Genomic DNA, 16580 nt, shown 5'->3' on the forward strand with positions numbered 1-16580 from the left:
GACATAGGGACCCCAGTTCCTTGCATTTTGAGACTCTTCAGTCCCCTAGGATTTCATGGGCCAAACCTAGAAGGGATATCCATCCTGCCCACTCCAATCCCATTGGCCAGAACTCAGCCACAAACTGTACTTCACTGCAAGGGAAGTGGAGAAATGAATTCCTTCTGGATGCCCAGGAGGAAGTGAAAATGGATCTACTGCAGTGAAAAGTTCACTGAGGTAGAAATGTGTCTTGCTCCTCTTTGAGTCTCTGAGGCACTGCCTATGTGTTGCATGCAGTAGACTCTCAAAAAAAAAAAAAACATGGAAATTTTCATTAACTCTGTATAAATTTCAGGGCTTCCTCGGTAGCTCAGTGGCAAAGAATCCACTTGCCAGTGCAGGAGATGCAGGTTCGATCCCTGGGTTGGGAAGATCCTCTGGAGGAGGAAATGACAACCAACTCCAGTATTCTTACCTGAGAAATCTCATGGACAGAGGGAGCCTGGCAGGCTACAGTCCATAGGGTCGCAACGAGTCAGACACGACTGAGCGACTTCAATTTTTCTTTCACTTTGGATGAATCAGATGTTTGAATTTTTCAACATTTTCATTGAATTTAAAGTCACATATCATCTTGCCAAGTAGTCTTGGCATTGCTTCATGCTCTGTAGATTTAAAAAAAATAATAATACCTCTTGTCAATCTGAATTCCATTCTCTAAATTCTGTATTCTAAGCAAAGTTCTTTATGTGAAACCACAAACCATCAGACATTTCTTTTCAACTCAGATACTAGCAAATTGCTTCATGTCCTCCTTCAAAGTCTAGTTGCCGCCATTTTAATTGTTCCATTCCTCTACTTCCATTTCCCACTGCCTAGATTATTAACAGCACCAGAAGAATGTCAATACTTAAATCTTTCCCAGCATTTTCCAGATCTCATCTCTGTCTGCCATTCCCTGTAGAGACTGATGTCAGAATTCTCTTGGGTAGTAGCTCATATTTGCATTCCCCAGTTGTGATCTGTACTTCTCAACAAGGCCTTCCATGGCCACCTTGTCTAAAATACAGCCCACCACCATGCATGCACATCCTCACTTCCTATTCCCACTCCCTGCCTTTTCCTCTTAGCACTCATCATTACTCTTAAGGACTTTATTCATTTCTCTTGTTTGTGTTTCCCCACTAGAATATAAGCTTCCTGTCGGAGTGAATTTTTGTTCATTTCCATCTACTTTCTTTACTGCATTACCCCTACACCTGGTACGTGGTGGAAACACAAGAAATATTGGTTGGATTAATGAATGACTCAGTGGTATCTCTGTGGCATATGATTTCCGTATTACTGATCCTTACTCCTTATGAAAAGGTATGGGCATGGAGGAATTAAGGATATCTTTCTCAGAGTAAGTTAACCATTCATGTAAGCACTGTTGATCTCCTTAGACAGCCTATGAGATTTATATATTGAGAGAAGGGACAGTGAAGTAGGAGGACAGGACAAAGATCTCTAGTGTAGGTCGGTAAAAAGAAAACTGACTTTGCTATAGCCCTCTCTTTACTATACATGGATTCCCTGGTGGCTCAGATGGTAAAGGATCTGCCTGCAATGCAGGAGACCCGTGTTCAATCCCTGAGTCAGGAAGATCTCCTGGAGGAGGAAATGGCAACTCACTCCAGTATTCTTGCCTGGAGAATCCCATGGACAGAGGGCTCAGTCCATGGGGTTAGAAAGTTGGACACGACTGAGCAACTAACACTTATTGTACATTAGCTCTGAGACCTCATCTTCTTTGATTTCCATTTCTTTAATTATCAAAGGACTAGGTTAGAATGAATAATAACCAAGATCCCTTCTAGTTCTAAAAGCTGCACAGTTCTATGCCCTAGCTTCACCTCTTTTTATTAATTAATCTCCTCATTTGTAGATGCTTTTTGGAATATTTGGCATTTCAGAATCTAGTTTGTTATACTGAAGCTGGTGACTGGTTGGCAAAGCTGGTCTGTGTGAATGGACAAAAATTCATTCCTGTATATAGCTGTTTCATTTTGTTTTGTTTTAAGAAGCTTTCAGACGTAGCGCAGTAATTCCAAACAAGAAAGGATGAAGCTAGACAGAACCTAATGGTTAAAGGCGGTTAGCAGTTTGTACTCTTTCACAGTTCTTGGAAGTGTTTACGAGGTCAGAGTGGGAGGCATCACTTCCCATTGGCATCAGAAAGGAAGACTTGTTAGAAAAGGTGGCTGTGAGTTCGTCCTTCAAGGCAAAATGCATTCTGGAGGCAGTGGTTCCATAGAACTGATGAAAGGGATATAAAAACCCACAAAGGCCTGGCAGGGACCCAAAGCTTATTCTGAGTGTTATAATGTCCTTCATTTCCACATGTTGACACTGCCTTTCCCAAGTGGCCAGTATCTGCCTTAATGGGAAAGTGCCAAAAAGAACCTGACTTTGTCCCAGAACACAGAAGTGATACCCAGCTTTAGAGGCTAATCTTCAGTTTGAGAGTGTGGCTAGGACAGTCTTTTTTTTTTTTTTTACTGGATGTTTGCTTTTCAGACACTGGTTTGGAAATCATCCAGCTGGAAAGAGGTCATGATAACACCCACCACCATGATCACTCTATGAAAAGACCAAAGCAGCAGATTAAAATCACAGTTCTCAAACTTGAACATGCAGGAGAGCCGTAAGAAAAATTTGTCAGACATTCAGATTCCTGGGCTGCACTCCAGAGAATCAAACTGAGTAGCAATGAGATGGAGCCCAGAACTGTGCACTAATGAACGCCTCCAGGGCTTTCTGCTAGTTTCCTAATCACACCTTGGGAAAACCACATCTTGGGAAACTCCCCAAATGGTGGCAGGACCCTGAGCTTTACAAACAGCTCCCAGAATTCAAATCTCTGCTGAGCCAGGTATTTGCTATGTGATCTTGGCCCTATGCTGAGTCTTCATTTTTCTGTTGGAAACAAACAAAAAATAAAATAAAATAAAAGATGAAGCTTTACAGGATTATTTTGAGAATTAGAAATGATATCTTAAGACACTTAACGGCATGTACTAGGTACATCAAAGGGCTTACCCGGTGGCTCAGACAGTAAAGAATCTGCCTGCAATGCAGGAGACCCGGGTTCAATCCCTGGGTCATGAAGATACCCTGGAGAAGGTATCTTACCCGCTCCGATATTCTTGCCTGAGAAATCCCATGAACAGAGCAGCCTGTCAGGCTATAGTCCATGGGGTGGCAAAGAGTTAGACATGGATGAACAACTAACACACACACATACACACACACACAGACACTTCAGAAACAGAGAGAAATCACTGCTATTATTACATGAAATTGATCAGGTGCCTGCCCTATCAAAGTACCTCCAGGTATTGCCTTGGCAGTGATGCCCATCTGCACCACGTGTGTGACACTGTGACCTGCTCGCACATATATATACTCCAAGCCCTTTATTCTTCTCTTCCTTTCAGCTATAGCACTTAGCACCTTCAACTCACTGTGTATTTATTTATTATGCTTGTTGAAACCTAATAGAATGCAAACTTTATGAAAGCAGGGATTTTTGCTTGTTTTATTCACTGATATCCACAGCACCTAGAAAGTACTTGGCAGAAAATGGGAGCTCAGTAATTATTTGTTTAAAAAAATACTTACTGTAATACAGTATTGCTAAGAAAAAATGTGTTTTGTTGTTTGTTTTTTATTCAGTACTCATACACCTTAGATTCCCCAACCTTTAAATCATAACCCTCTATATCTGATATCAGTAACTATCTAAAAATTGAAAACACAAAATCATACTCTCTCTGGGAACACTGAAAATCAAAGCAAAGAATCATGCATATATAGAAATGACCAGTAGTATCACTGTGAGGCAGAAAGCATTCACCGACTCCATCAGGGACCCATTAATTGTTCTGAAAGTTGTGGCTTCTGTAACTGATGTTGGGACTGCCAGGGAAAATTCATCGTGGTGCTTGGAATTAATAAGAGCTTCAGAGTAGAGTGGAGTCTGCTCCCTCTCAGGGCTGATACTACTAGGGCTTCTTTTTTGGAGAGAGGGAAAGAGGCAAAGGCACCACCCTTATGGGCTGATGGAAAGTGCCGAGCACAGTGGAGACGTGGGAACGCCAGAGCGTTCCCACCCTGCTGATTGGTCAGCCTTAGCTGGGACTCAGCACAGCACACGTGGGAAATTTCGAATGAGAACTACTGGGAGCAAGGGTCAGAGGCTGTGATGAGGATTCCAAGCTCAGAAGCCAAGCTTTGCTCTGTGTTCTCTTCTTTCCCGGCACAAATTACATTTTCTTAAAATTTCTTTTGCATGCCAAGTCAAAAGGAGTCAAGCAGCAACCCAGATCATCAAACTAGAGACCACCCCCTATCGACATAGCTAGATAATTATATGTGATTTCCATTTCCCTTTTTATATAACCACTGTTTTTCTTTTTTAAATAACCACTGTTCGTGTGCCAGGAGTTGGGCTAGTTATTATGTACATCATAATAATTTATTCTAAATTTCACCACGATTTCATGAGAAGTAAGCCAAGAGTGTTTGCCCAAGTGATGCAACAACTATAAGTGAACTATTATTACAGTGTGATACTCTTCCCTACACAAAAGATGAGGTACTTTAATATGATGTCTCATATATGGAGTCCATTTGGCCAGGGGTGGGTGGAGGAGAATATTTTAGCCAATTTGAAAATGGGGAGTAAAGGGGACTTTCAACAGCATCGGTCCTTCTGAACTGATCATAACACTGGCCCACTCGATGTCCAGGCCAGCAGATGGCTACAAGAGCCAGTGTGTGTTCGTGCTGGAGCCGGCTCACTTTGTCCCTGTCTGCAATGACAGAATGCATACACTGTTGGTACACACGCAGGGGGAGAGGAGCCGAAGTGTATTACACCTGATCTGTTTCTACTTCCTGTAACCTGTTGCCATGGAGCAAAGATTGCTCTGTGCTCTTCATCTTCCACAAGTCATCCCCCATCACAGCTCCATGAATCCTGGGCTCTTAGACTATATTTGTTCATGAATGCTTCCTAATTGCCAAAAACACTGCCTGGCATGGGTTGGCACGTGAGAAAAATTTTCTGAATTTCTTAATGCATTCTGACCCTTCAAATGCACTGAGACCTCTTTACATAATATTAAGCCATCCTCCAAACCAGAGCTGCACAAAGGTCCAAGGCTGGGCCTGCCCATGTTTGAGCTTTTGCTCCCATAAATAGCCAAAGTGATTTCTTTGAGTGTGTTTGTTAGCTGAAAAGAAATATCATGACTTGCAGTGACATCTACTTCTGCTGGGGAGTGTTAAAGAGTTTTCAATGCAAAGCATCCTTTTTGGTTCAGTGCCAAGTGGTGAATTGGTGTGGAACACCTAGTGGCAAGTCAGAAAAGTAGGACTGGGTCCTGGGAACTGTTCTTTCAGATGCCCTTAATGGTTTGTTATGGTGACTTAGTAAATGGAGAAAACTCAAACCATCTTTCCCTCTCTGTGGTTTATGGAATAAAATACATCATAGCAGTTATACCCGAGGCAATCATTCAAGGTTTCATTTTTAATTTGATAGGGTGGATTTTAATTGTGACAGTTTTATTCCTTCATATGTGCAGTGTTTACATTTTTTCTTTCAAGCAGGAGAGTCCAAAGTTCTTTTGATTTTTGAAATAGCATTATCCTTTGAAGGAACATATGAAAATCTAAGGAGTTGAGTCTCCAAATAAACCCAACCATATATGGTACCCTTAGAAAATATCTAAAGTTGCTAAATACTCGAGTAAAACCCAATGGAGATTTTGCTTTGAAACAATAAATTGTAAAGGAAGAAGCCTTTTGGGATGGGTTTGGTTCCTTCACTTAAACGTTCAGAATTGATTGATTTAAAAAAAGTAATATGCTTTTCACGATCCTACTCCTTAGTTTCCGTTTCACTATATACAAAGTCCCAGAAGAAAAAAATTTTGATTATTGAGTCACACATTTCATTTTTAGAGTTTTTGTATTGATGGCAACAGTAGTTTAAGAACTTAGAAAAATTCTAGTGATTCTCAGTTGGAAAAGGAAATTTATTTTCCAACTCTAAAAATGAGTAACAAGGAAATTTTCCTATAGCCCAAGATTGGCACCACTTCCAAGAAGAGAGAAACAACTACACCAGTGTACACCATGAAGACCAGTAATCCTGGGTTATTTCTTATTATTAGTAGTAGCCATTCCAACAACATTCATTCAGTATCCATTGCAGAGGAAGCACCAGCCTAGCTTGTGTTCTGAAAGAGCATAAAATTGAGTGTGTGAGTGAATGAGTGAGTGGGTGAACGGTCCTGGATATGCTGGTAGGAGTTCCAACAGCAAGGTGGAGAACAATCAACTATAGGTGGTGGCAAACATCCGGATTTATTGGGCTGACCAGAAAATTTGTTCAAAGATGTTATGGAAAAACCCAAATGAACTTTTTGGCCAATTCAATATTATCTCACATAATAACAAGCCTGGGGGCACAATTTTAGCAGTTCAGTTGCACTTATCCTCTCTCTGGTCCACCATCTTTAGCTGAAGAGACCACAATCATTTTCAGCAGCTCTTGCAGCCATGATCATATCCAGTCACAAAGAGAGATGTTTTATCTCCTGCATCTCTTGTCACTATGAAGGAGAGCCTTTTCTAGAAGCTTCTATAAGACCCCCCCTTGGGGTCCCACGGCCAGGATTGGCCCATATGATCTTGACGTAGCTGTGAAAGGAGGCCAGCTGACAGAGAACCGCAACCTCTCGAAGATCCAGGCAGTCAAGTCAGATAATCCCTGTTTTCTGACAGTGTGACCAGCCCGAAGACCTGAGGTCTGACAGAAGAGAAAAAGCCAAAAGGTAGAAGCTACACAGAGTCTAGCTTCAAGAGGTCATACAGTGTAACTCTAGAAATTCAAGGGGAAGTCAAGAATGGAGACATGTTTAGAGGAAATCCCAGAACTTCATTACCCACCAGAAGTGTTAGGCAGAAGAGAAGAGGAATGTTTCCTTGCAAGCACCCAGGATAAGAGGTGGAAATTGATGGCTGTTAGGCAAGAAAAAAAATCTCAGAACAAATATTCACATCTCCAAGTGATCTGCTTTTAGTTTTTTAAGTGTTTGACTTATTTTGTCTATTTCCAATACAGTTTTTATTCTAAAGTTCTTTAAATTCTCTAAAGTTCTTTAAAGTTCTCTAAAGTTCTTTAAAGTACTTTCAAATTTGTTAGCCCTTTGATCCACATAACATCCCCGTAAAGGAGAAGGGGACAGATAGATTATGTTCAGATTTCCAGATGCAGGAAGAGATTCCTAAAGAAGATGGTTGACGTTTCCTAAGTTTATGTTAATTATAAGCAGCAGAGCCAAAACTGGAGCTCAGGAGCTATCAATTCTTGGCCAGATATTCTTTCAACAGCATCCTAATTACTGAAAAGGAATGTGTGTGTGGATGGTCTGCCTGGGTATTTCTTCTTCCTCGCTGTGAGCTGCTATTTCCTGTCAGTTCATTCTCTTCACTTTGGTTTCTCTATTAAGTATCTAAATTAATAGAAAATGAATACTCATCCTATTGAACTGAGCCAGTAATTCAAAATTTTTATTAAATAGTAGGAAATGAAATGTGCAAATGTGGACACAGATAAGAGGAATTATTGGGAAAACAGCACTGGATGCTGTTGTATGAATATTAAAAGTCAGTTCCAGGCATCATTTCAAATTCTCTACTTTCATTTTCCCACTGGCTCCAATTTTCTGAACTATTCCTTTATTTTTTAAACAAACGTGGTTTTATCATGTGAATTTTGAAAGCTGCTTTAAATCATTTTGTAACAAGATGGGCTATGAATAAATTAATTAAAATAATGGATTATGTGTTATACACTGTAGTCAGTCTTATGTAATACACAGGAAAATAGTACCTACCCTTCCTGCAATACACAGATCCATACATATTTAAGCTATTTACTCAGTCATTTGTAAATAGTGTCTCCAACGCAAAATAGTACCAAGAGTCTTTTAGAAAGGAACTGTAGATAGGGTTATAGCACCAACCCTTTCTATTTGCATTGGCTAGTAAGTAAAGGTCACATATGCTACAGAAAATAAACGTCAGTAATTGTAATTTGTTAGGAATGAAGCCTAGTTGAATGAGTAAAACTCTGAATTGCAGTGTGGTTTTTGAAAATTTATGCAAAGTTATTTTCAAATAATGATCCTTCCTGTAAGCTATTCTAATGATGAATCTGAGTTGATCAGAGAACTGTGATGTTTGCACCACTCCAGAGGCCATCCAATCCAGTTGTTTATTCTTAGTGGGAATGGATTTGGCGCTTGGAGCAAAATTTTTTATTACATGTCTAAGCATAGAAAAATTTAAATTAAACTAACTGGACAAAAATACAGATAGTTTTCCTAATTTGCTCGTGAAAGTTTCTTTTTTTAAAAAAAAAATATTGTATACATTGTTGGCCTATACTATTTTTTGCTTCGCAGTTCATTTTTTTTAAAATGAGTTCTCTCTCTTCTCATTTTCACCCATTGAATTTTACTTCCGGAAAAACTGATGGAATCATGTATATCTGTTGGGTCATGTTGTTTGTAAACATTGTCAGTCTTTTAATTGATTTAATGTATTCAATAAAGTAAGAGAACAGATACTCCCATTCTGGACCTAAAAGTCCTGCTCCTCTCCTCTCCTTCCATTCTCATGCCTAGGCCATTGCACTTGATCATTGAGCTTTAAGTACTATCTATATGTGTGTCCCCCAAATTTCTATGTTCAACCCAGGACTCTTCCTGAACCCCAGATCCTTATTCCTGATCACTTACTAGAGCTTTCCTTCATTTGGATATCTCACAGGCCTCTCACTGTTATACCAAAGTGAAGTGAAAGTGCTAGTCACTCAGTCGTGTCCAACTCTTTGTGACCCCATGGACTGTAGCCCACCAGGCTCCTCTGTCCATGGGATTTTCCAGGCAAGAATACTGGAGTGGGTAGCCTATCCCTTCTCCAGGGATAAGCCCCACCCAGGGAGCCAACCTGGGTCTCCTGCGTTGCAGGCAGATTCTTTACTGTCTGAGCCTCTAGGGAAGCCACAACCCTAGGCTCTACCCCCAGCCTCCTCCTGGTCCTGCAACTTCTCTGTATCATTTAACAGCAAGCCCGTCCTTCCTGGGGACGTTGACGTCAGCCTCTCTTCTTCTTCATCCCCTGCTCCCTCTCCTCTTCCTTCTCTCTCTCCACCCAGTCGATTAGCTGCTGCTGTGGTCTCTGCTTTCACTGTCTCCAGGATCCAAATATTTCTCATCCACTCACCATGCTGGCTCAGCCCTCCCTTATCTCTCTTCTGGATGTATCCACAATTCCCCCATCTGCGCTCCCAGCTTCACCCCTTGCTTCTTTGCAATCTCCTAGCAACTTGGTAGCCAGAGTGATGACAAGTTGTGTTCATCTTCTGCTCAGAACTTCCAGAGGCTCCCTGCCTACTTAGATTGAGAACAGAAATTATAAGACTCTGCAACATCTGGCCTTGGTTACCTGACCTACTTCCTACCACTTGCCTTCTTCCTCTCACTCTGTTCCAACTTCCCTGGCCTCCTCACTGCTCCTGACTCAACATCTTGCTATTTCTTTCTCCCTTCTCCTTGGAATGATTTTCTCCAATTCCTTCCTCCTTTCCGTTCTCTGCTAAAATGTCAGTTTCTCTGACAATTCCATTTAAATGGCACGCTCCCACCCAGGATTCTTTGTTCCCTGTCTTGGCTTTATCTTTGTCCAAGTGATCCTTGCTATGTTTTCTGTTTATTTCTTTAGTGCCAGTCTTCCCATATTCACTGTCAGCTTCAAAGAGACATGAATTCTTGTCTGTTTGGTTTGTTGCTGAATCCCAGAATCCAGTGCCTGGCACTTGGGAAGCATTCACCAAATATTTATGTAATGAATTAAAGGGATGAGGTGGGAAAAGGTCAGAATGAGAAGCACAATGGTACTGAAATAGAATGTGTGTGGGTATGACTGCTAGGGGCAAAGATGGGAAACAGATTGAGGCAAACAAGTGAGGGGATGGCTTTGATTAAAAAGGGTTTTGGTCAAGTGTCTTGATCAGAGCATTGTGACAACCAGTCAGAGAAGAAATTTGATGTATGTGTTAAGGGAGATAGAGAGTACGCAAGTTAGAAACTGAAGCTCCAGTATTCTGGCCACCTGATGCGAAGAGCTGACTCATTGGAAAAGACTCATACTGGGCAAGATTGAAGGCAGGAGGAGAAGGGAGCAACTGAGGATGAGTTGGTTGGATGGCACCACTGACTCGATGGACATGAGTTTGAGCAAGCTCCGGCAGACAATGAAGGACATGATGTGCTGCAGCCCATGGGGTCAAAGAGTCAGACGTCACTGAGCGACTGAACGACAACAGGTTAGCAAGCTGTTGTACCAAAGGCCCATCAAGGATGGATCTTTGTTTTCAATTAAAAGCTCAAACCAGCTTAAGGAATTTGGGGACTCACACAGCTGAACAATCCAAGAGCAAATGTGGCTTCAGGCATGGCTTTACCTGGGACTCTAAATGATGTCGAGACCCCTTTTCTTTCTCTCCACTTCTTGGAATTGTTTCTTCAGTTGTCAGCACTGTATCCTGTCTCTCCAAAGCCCCTGGGAAGTTCTCACAGCTTTTCGTTGCTTCTAATGAAGTCGCATGCTCATCACTCAAGCACCCATGCTTCAGTCTGGGAATGAAAGAATCATTGATTTAAGCAAGGGTACACCTCGCCCTCAAGCTGAAGGTTGGGGAGCAGTTAGTTTTCCAGAGGGAACTTGCAGTATGTCTGTCAGGGAAATGAAAGCTGGTAATGGGCAACAGATGAGCACTCCAAAGGGATAATGAGGGCTCAAACTTGGATCATTGCAGCTGGAATGGAAAAGAGAGGGAAGAAGTAACAGGCATCTTGGAGATGAAATCAAGTGGGTTTCCTGGCTCTGAATGTAGAGGGGAAAGGACACAGAGAAGCTTGAATACAACCCAGCTTTTTAGCCTGTGTGACTAGGGTTTGGCAATGTCATTAATGAAGATCCAGAATGAAGTAGGAAGAACAGATTTATGAGAGGAAGAAAGCATTTTGTTGCTTTCTCATCCCTGTTCTTCTTAATAAAATTGTTTCCAGCTTCTTAGAGCTCAAGATGAATTGAGTTCTGCAAGAGGCAGGAGGCAAATTCTTCCACCAACCACTTACTCTCAGAAGACTTGTCCCCACAATTTTTAAGAGTCTTGTCTCTGAGCCCACATGTGAGAGAATCAAAATGAAAATGTATTTTCCCTCAATAGTTGAAATTTCCTTTGGTTGAGCATCTACAGAGTAGAAAACCACTGGAGCTGAGTTCAATCTTTTTTTCTAGAAAAGTCCTACACCAGTGATTTAGGATTGGAAGGCCATCCTCTCATGCCCTGAGGATTAAGCTTAGGGAGACACATGATGCTTATCTATAAAATTCTGGAGCATGCCTCATCCCATTGTGAAGCAAAAAACTCTTAATTGTTGATAGACCAGGATGCAAGAAACAAGTGAAGGCAGGCATTGAATGACAAGCTGACGTCTGCAAATGTAGTAGCAGCATTTTTGGAGTGTCTACTACCTGCCAGGTGCTGTTCTAAGTTCTCAACATGTAATAAGTCCTTTGCATCACCACATCAATCAGCCCTTTGTGGTGAGTCCTCTTACTGTTTCCAGATGAGAGCCTGAGACCAGGAAAGGTTAGGTCCATTGCCCAAAGCCCCACAGCCATATACTGGAACTCAAACACAAGCAGCCTCTGGCTGCAGGGTCTGTCCCCAATAAACTAATCATATGTTTCAGAACCGCCCAAGACAATCCTCATTTCTGCCCGTTGCCTGGGCTTAGTTATAAATATGAACTCTAGAAAGTGTCCCCATTTGGACAAGAAGTTATGAACACCTTTACTCTTAACCACGGTATTTTGCTCATTCAAAGTCAAGAAAATCGAATCCAAGCAACAGAGGTTTCCAAGTGGTTAGGCTCTATCTCCAGTCACGAGTGGAGTGACAGTTCACCCCACTTGAATTGAATTGAGTCGTGAATATGAAAGTGAAGTGAAAGTGTTATTTACTCAGTCATGTCCAACTGTTTGTGACCCCCTGGACTGTACCTCTCTCCATGGAATTCTCCAGGTGAGAATATTGGAGTGGGTTGCCATTCCCTTCTCCAATGGATCTTCCCAACACTGGCATTTAACCTGAGTCTCCTGCATTGCAGGCAAATTCTTTACTGTCTGAGTGACCAGGGAAGCCCAGTGAGCATGACTCTTTGGTAATCATCCAGTTTGTTCTAAGAATGAAACTGGCTGCATGGGTTGATGTAGATTTGGTCTTAACCAACAAATCCCTCGGTTCTCTTATAACTTTTGTTGTCTGTGTGACCCCATGGACTGTAGATAACTTCTGAGGCATCCTTTTAGACACTGTTTTCAGACTGCCAGTGACCACAGTTGGCCTCTTGCTGGAGCGGTTTTATTTATGCCTCGACACTTGGTCCGTGCAGGTTCCCCCGGATCTGCAGAATGAAGTGCTGATCAGCCTGTTAGAGACCGATCCGGATGTGGTGGACTATCTACTCAGAAGGAAGGCCTCCCAGTCTTCGTGAGTATGCTCGTTTTTCCATCTTCTTAAATCATCTCGGGGATGTCTGTTTCCATTTCCAAAGAATTAGAAAAGTTTACATAACTCCACGCAGGGTGACTTGAGTGGAATTTTGGTGACTTCCCAGCAAATCTGATCTGTCCCCCTAAAAAGAAAATTCACTTGTCAAATTAGAAACTGCCTCTGGGGATTTTCTGTTTCATTTTTTTTGTCTTTTTCCAGCCCCTTGAGACTGTGTTTACCAGAAAAAAAAAAAAAAAAGCCACTAAATCACACTGGCAGGAGGCGCAGGAACTGACAGTGATATGCATCAGTGATTCCACTTATACAATCCTTAAAACTGTGCTTAGCAGCCCCCAATGATGCACCTGGATGCATCTTACCTGTGTAACTTACCAGAGGGACAGGTGCATCACCAAACCACAGGACAGGCCTCAGCCAAGGCCTAGGTGGCCATTTGAAATGAGACAAGCTCACCTTCTTGACTTGCCCACTCTTTACAGCTAGCATCGTTTTGACAGAAACACACACTGATCTCCACAGGCCCCCTTGTTTGCATTGAGGAAAAAACAAGCCTTGCTGTAGGCTATGGTTTGCCACCATTTTTTCCCCAGAGGAGAAGCACTGAATTTTTCCTGCTGGTTAGATTTTATGATTGCTCTTCACCATTTGCTATAGAGGCAGAGTGTATGGAGGGTGCCGAACATTTAACAAAGCCAGTTAAGGGGACAAAATTGCATCATGAACCAGGAGTGATGTTGCCATCAAGGCACCAAACCCTATATTTGTGACAGGAAGTTGGGATCCTTCGTGAAAGTATCATTTATGCTGTGCTTTTTAATCTACCGAATTTCAACACTTCTAAGACACATTTTCCCCCAGGTTTTATGATCTCTGAAATTAAGATTAATCTTTTTTTGTTAATTTTTTATTGGAGTGTAGTTGCTTTACAATGTTGTGTTAGTTTCAGGTGTACTGCAAAGTGAATCAGTTATACGTATACACAGATCCCCTCTTTTTCAGACTCTTTTCCCGTGTAGGTCATTATAGAATATTGAGTAGCATTCCCTGTGCTATATAGGAGGTTCTCATTTGTTATCTATTTTAGACATAGTAGTGTGTATATATGTCAGTTCCAATCTCCCAATCCATCCCACCCTTTCCCCTCCTTGGTATCGATAAGTTTGAGATTAATCTTATAATCACTGACATGTCTTCTGTTAAGTCATAGCATTTTCTCTCTTAATCATACATAAATACTGTAATGGTCTGTCTTATTCAGTGGTATCTTAGAAAAATGGACATGCATTAAGTTGTTCTTTTATACTGATGTTAGATTTGATGTACTAATTTTCATTTAAAACTATTTCAAATATTTAAAAATTATGTTCTTTACAGAAACTTGGTAGAAAGAAATTGCACATTGTTCAGGCCTCCTTCTTTCCTGGGTCATTACGTTAATTACCCTGCTCAGTTCAGTTTCACTCTATGTCCTGTAGAGCAGGGAAGAATTTTTAAGTGGATCATCCTTTCGAGAGCACTTTTTAAAATCCATTTCTGTGCCAATCATTATCAAGATAATTTCTGCTTCAAGTAAGACATTCTGCCTAGATTCAAGCCCTAAGAGCAAGGAGAGAATAAAAATTAATTCAAATGATATACATGGGCTAGCATTTCATGGTCTTGCTTTTCATATCAGAGAATTAGGCTTTCTTAAAATTTCCCGAGATACCTAGCTATCATCAAGGTGTAGATTCCAATTTAAACTAACACAGGGCTTTTCTTCGCAGTAGATCTTGTGCCACCAGAATTTAAAGGAACTTACTTATTTCCTTCCCCTGTGCAAGAGAACAGACATTGTGGCCTTCTCTCAGTGAATCCCCTGTTAAGTTGCCTTTAAACCACTTCTCTGTGGGAAAGCTAGAAAACACACACCTAAAAAAAACCACTGATTTTTGACTTGCCGAATTTCTTGCTTTTCCATGGCATTTAAAAGTACATGAATATTATACATTGAAGAATAGGAGACAGAAGTTATTTCTGTGTGGTTTTCAAGTACACTCTTTGCATATAAATGCCAATAAATGGGCCTTTCTTTCTCTACTCTTAGGAAAAGGAGGAATCATATTAAGCCCATCCCAAGCTGTAGAGTGGTTTAGCCTCTTCTGTTGCCTGTCCCCATAGGAACAAGAATTGCAAGCTGACCCCATTCCAAGATGTTAGGTGAGTGACAGGGCTTCAAGGAAAGGGAGGTGAGCTCACAGGAGCATTGAAGATGTCAGAGATGAGCTCCATGGAACAGAAATCTTTGGGAGAAGACTGGCTAAGTAAGGAGGAGAAGTGAGTGTTTGGTTTCTTTCCCTGGATACAGGTCAAACAGCAGCTCAGAAGGGTGATAATGCTGCCAGGAAATGAAAACACATACGTTAACAAATAAATATGGATTTTTAATGGTCGTTTGAGGCTTGACAGTCCTAACCCTCGAGCTGTAGATAGTCTCTGCAGGCTTTAAAGCACGTTTCTCCACTTCACTGTGCATCTGGATCACCAGGAGTTCTTGTTAAAAGACTCTCTGAATCAGTATGTCTGGGGAGGGAGCCTGAGAAACTGCATTTTTAACAGACCCTCAGATGGTACTGTGATGTGACTGGGCCATGGTCCACACTTTGAGGAGCAAAAGCTTGAAATCTCAAGGCAATTTTTTTTCAATTTTTTTTTTATTGAAGTATCTTTGATTTACAACATTGTGTTAATTTCTGCCATACCACAAAGTGATTCTGTTGTACACACACACATATGTGCATATATATGTATATACATATGTATACATTCATTTTTAGATTCTTTTCCAACATGGTTTATCACAAGATACTGAGTATAGTTCCCTGTGCTCTACAATAGGACCTTGTTTATCCATCCTATTTATAAAAGCTCACATCTTTAAGAGCTTGCAGGTTTGTTGAAGTAAGCCTCCAAGGGACAAATGGTATGTGCTGGGCCCCTGGTTCTCAGCCTTGTCTCCCCATTCTGATCACCCAGGGAACCTGAAGTGCCTGAACCTGAACTCCATCCGGGTGCCCCCCCTAGAGATTCGGATTCATTTATTCTGGGGTGCAGTCTGGACACCGGGATTTTCAAAGCTCCCATGTGATTCTCTCCGAAGTGGCTGGGCTAAGAACTGCCAGCTGAGAGCTGCCCCTGTAGATACTACATATTTCCTGTCATCCAGAGAGTTGAGGTTAGGTGATTTATTACATTCCAAAGGGGGCTCTGTGTTGACAGAGAAGGCGACCAGTGCTCCAGACCATAAATCCACATGAACTTTGGAGGAGAGAAAGAAATGTTTCCTGCTGTCTCATGGATAGCTTCTGAGAAGAGCAAGGATTTGAAGGGAACTTTGTAGGGCTGGAGAGGTTGTCAATAGGCCTGGATGTTTGGGGAGCTTGAACCAGGGCCTGGTCATAAAAGTAAATATGTCAGCTGGCTGGGGACACGGTAAAAAAAGCTGGCCAGCACAGAGGGCAGAAGCCCTTAAATGGCAGGCTTAGTGGTGGTGCCTAAACCAAGAAGCAGTGGCAAAGAATTAGAGTGATGAGAGATCGTGGTCATGATAGATTACAGTGGTGACAAATTGCAGTACCCCAGTGCTGGCAACACTGGCGTGCCAATTACCCATCAATAGCACACACTTGTATGATACAACACGCTGGTTATGAGGTTTGAATTCAGAGCCAGATTGCCTGAGTCCAGATCCCATTTCCACTGCTAGTTAGCTGTGCTGTCTTGGGTAAATCAATTTCTCTCTGTGTCTCAGTTTCCTCATCTGTAAACTAGAAATAAAAAGTCATACTGGGATGAGGACTTCCCTGGCAGTCCAGTGGTTAAGACTCCGCACTTACAATACAGGGGGGTGCAG

General features: G+C 41.6%; 1 protein-coding gene across 7 annotated transcripts in view; it reads left to right on the top strand.

Moving 5' to 3' along the window:
- ARHGAP6 (Rho GTPase activating protein 6) overlaps positions 1-16580 on the top strand; it is a 511541-nt gene that overhangs the window by 479305 nt on the left and 15656 nt on the right. For all 7 annotated transcript variants that reach the window (XM_061136147.1, XM_061136146.1, XM_061136148.1 and 4 more), the window contains one exon: positions 12567-12664. In XM_061136147.1, the coding sequence (XP_060992130.1) occupies positions 12567-12664 (98 nt within the window). The remainder of the gene's footprint in view (positions 1-12566; positions 12665-16580) is intronic.

Source organism: Dama dama, chromosome X, assembly GCF_033118175.1.
Source record: "Dama dama isolate Ldn47 chromosome X, ASM3311817v1, whole genome shotgun sequence".
In the NCBI taxonomy this organism is placed as follows: Eukaryota; Metazoa; Chordata; class Mammalia; order Artiodactyla; family Cervidae; genus Dama; species Dama dama.